Source organism: Olea europaea, unplaced genomic scaffold (genome assembly GCF_002742605.1).
Source record: "Olea europaea var. sylvestris unplaced genomic scaffold, O_europaea_v1 scaffold3270, whole genome shotgun sequence".
NCBI lineage: Eukaryota > Viridiplantae > Streptophyta > Magnoliopsida > Lamiales > Oleaceae > Olea > Olea europaea.
The window spans coordinates 1-1969 of NW_019251604.1; the positions used below are offsets into that span (position 1 = coordinate 1).

At 38.0% G+C, this 1969-nt stretch overlaps 1 protein-coding gene across 1 annotated transcript; it reads left to right on the forward strand.

The window, feature by feature from the left end:
• The first annotated feature begins 14 nt into the window (after positions 1-14).
• On the forward strand, positions 15-1917 carry LOC111385767 (probable sugar phosphate/phosphate translocator At3g17430). The gene is made up of 5 exons (XM_023010183.1): positions 15-250; positions 341-602; positions 836-1101; positions 1208-1302; positions 1531-1917. The coding sequence occupies exons 1-5, from the start codon at positions 172-174 to the stop codon at positions 1696-1698; spliced, it is 870 nt and encodes a 289-aa protein (XP_022865951.1). The 5' UTR covers positions 15-171; the 3' UTR covers positions 1699-1917.
• Positions 1918-1969: the final 52 nt, after the last annotated feature.

A 1969-nucleotide genomic window follows, 5' to 3' on the forward strand; every position in this document is an offset into this window, starting at 1 on the left:
TGATTCTATTCACTTTGTTAAATGCTTAAGAGAGCATCAAGAACAAAGAAAAGTCAAAAGAATGAGATGAAAATGGAAAGGACGTATAGTTGTCGGGATTTTTGTTGTCTAGAAAGATTCTCGTTACAAGTTTTCAAACATTTAACTAGATGATGCAGAACATTCCCTAACATGTTTTCCTGCCACAGGTTTGGTAACACTGCTTACTTGCATATATCTGTGGCCTTCATCCAGATGCTCAAGGCCCTTAGTATGTGAAACAATTTTTTATCTGTTGCAAAATCTATGTAAATGTTGTTCAAATATGCTAACACCTTTCTTTGATGTGCTAATTATTCAGTGCCAGTGGCAACATTTGTTGTGGCTGTGTTGTGTGGTACTGATAAATTAAGGTGGGACGTATTCTCGAACATGGTGCTGGTCAGTGTTGGAGTTGTCATTTCCTCGTATGGGGAAATACATTTTAATGTGATTGGTACAGTTTACCAGGTTACAGGCATATTTGCCGAAGCTTTGAGACTGGTCTTGACTCAAGTCCTTCTACAAAAGAAGGGCTTGACTCTAAACCCTATCACAAGCTTATATTACATAGCTCCCTGCAGGTACATATATGGTTCTCTTGCATTTCTTTGTTTCTGGAGAAAAGATTGCTAATTTTGTTGGCATGATTTGACATGAGAACTTAAGGGTCTTTCTTTGGTCATATGGACTACCAGAATTTTGTTGATTGGACAATATTTTGCACATTTTCCCTTCACAGTTGTCACCTCGAACATACATAAGCTTGATGTTTGCATAGACCTCACTTCAAACTTGCTATTTTTCACTTGTGCAGCTTCGTCTTTCTGTTTGTACCCTGGTACTTTCTGGAAAAGCCTGGGATGGAAATCACCCAAATTCAGTTCAATTTCTGGATCTTTTTCTCCAATGCCGTTTGTGCACTATTGTTGAACTTCTCGATTTTCTTGGTAATCGGTAGAACCGGAGCAGTGACCATGCGAGTAGCTGGTGTTCTTAAAGATTGGATACTAATAGCTCTTTCAACGGTTGTGTTTCCAGAATCTATGATTACTGGTCTAAACATTATTGGCTATGGCATTGGTAATATTCTGTCCATATTTAAGTGCTAGTTCTCAGTCACAGTTGCTGCAAGTTTTTGCAGTTGTCAAGTATATGATAGCTTATTGAAGTCTTCACGTTTCTGCAGCATTGTGTGGTGTAGTCCTGTACAACTATTTGAAGGTCAAGGACGTTCGTGCAACTCAACTTGCTTCTGAAATCATTCCTGAAAGGATTGTAAAGGTTAGCTTTTGTGATGACTATTGTTACAATGCTTCTCTTGTTCTCCAAGGCTGTCTTCCAAGAAATATTCTACCTTTTTCATTGCGGCTGAAGCTCATGCCCTTATTCGTTTCTAATTTCACCCATATCCCCGGGTTTATATTCGCAAGACTGCACAAATTGAACTTCTAATCTTGGTTTCTTTCGAGATTTCTTTAATGAAAAATATTTTCCATTCTGCTGATTCAGGATTGGAAGATAGAGAAGAAATCCTCGGATATATATGTTCCTGATGGAAGCAACAATGATGAAGGAAGTGGTACATCTGATTTTGCAGTGGATGAAGAGGCACCCCTTGTTTCTTCGTCAAGGTTGTCTCATATTGGAAGAACACAGCAAAGCAATCGCAACTTGTAAAACCTTGGCAAAAGGAAACAAAAGCTTTACACGAGCTCCTCGATTTTGAAAGATTTATTTTTTATTATTACTTCCTTCATGAGGGCAGTATGCTTGTGTCAAATTCTTCGTAGTGCGCGTATATTGAAAAATAGAACGTAGTTTTATGCACCCAAACTCGATGTATTTCTATCTTCCAGGCACAATTTTGATTCCCAATATAATTTATTAACCATACAATTGGGTGGCACTATTTCAAGTCACACACACACACACACATATATATCAACAA

What these genes read in the sequence shown, in the direction of transcription:
- LOC111385767 (XM_023010183.1), top strand. Translation starts at nt 172, where the DNA reads ATGTTTTCCTGCCACAGGTTTGGTAACACTGCTTACTTGCATATATCT. An exon ending in CCAGATGCTCAAGGCCCTTA is followed by an intron (nt 251 to 340) that starts GTATGTGAAACA and finishes CTAATTATTCAG; the next exon opens with TGCCAGTGGCAACATTTGTT. An exon ending in TATTACATAGCTCCCTGCAG is followed by an intron (nt 603 to 835) that starts GTACATATATGG and finishes TCACTTGTGCAG; the next exon opens with CTTCGTCTTTCTGTTTGTAC.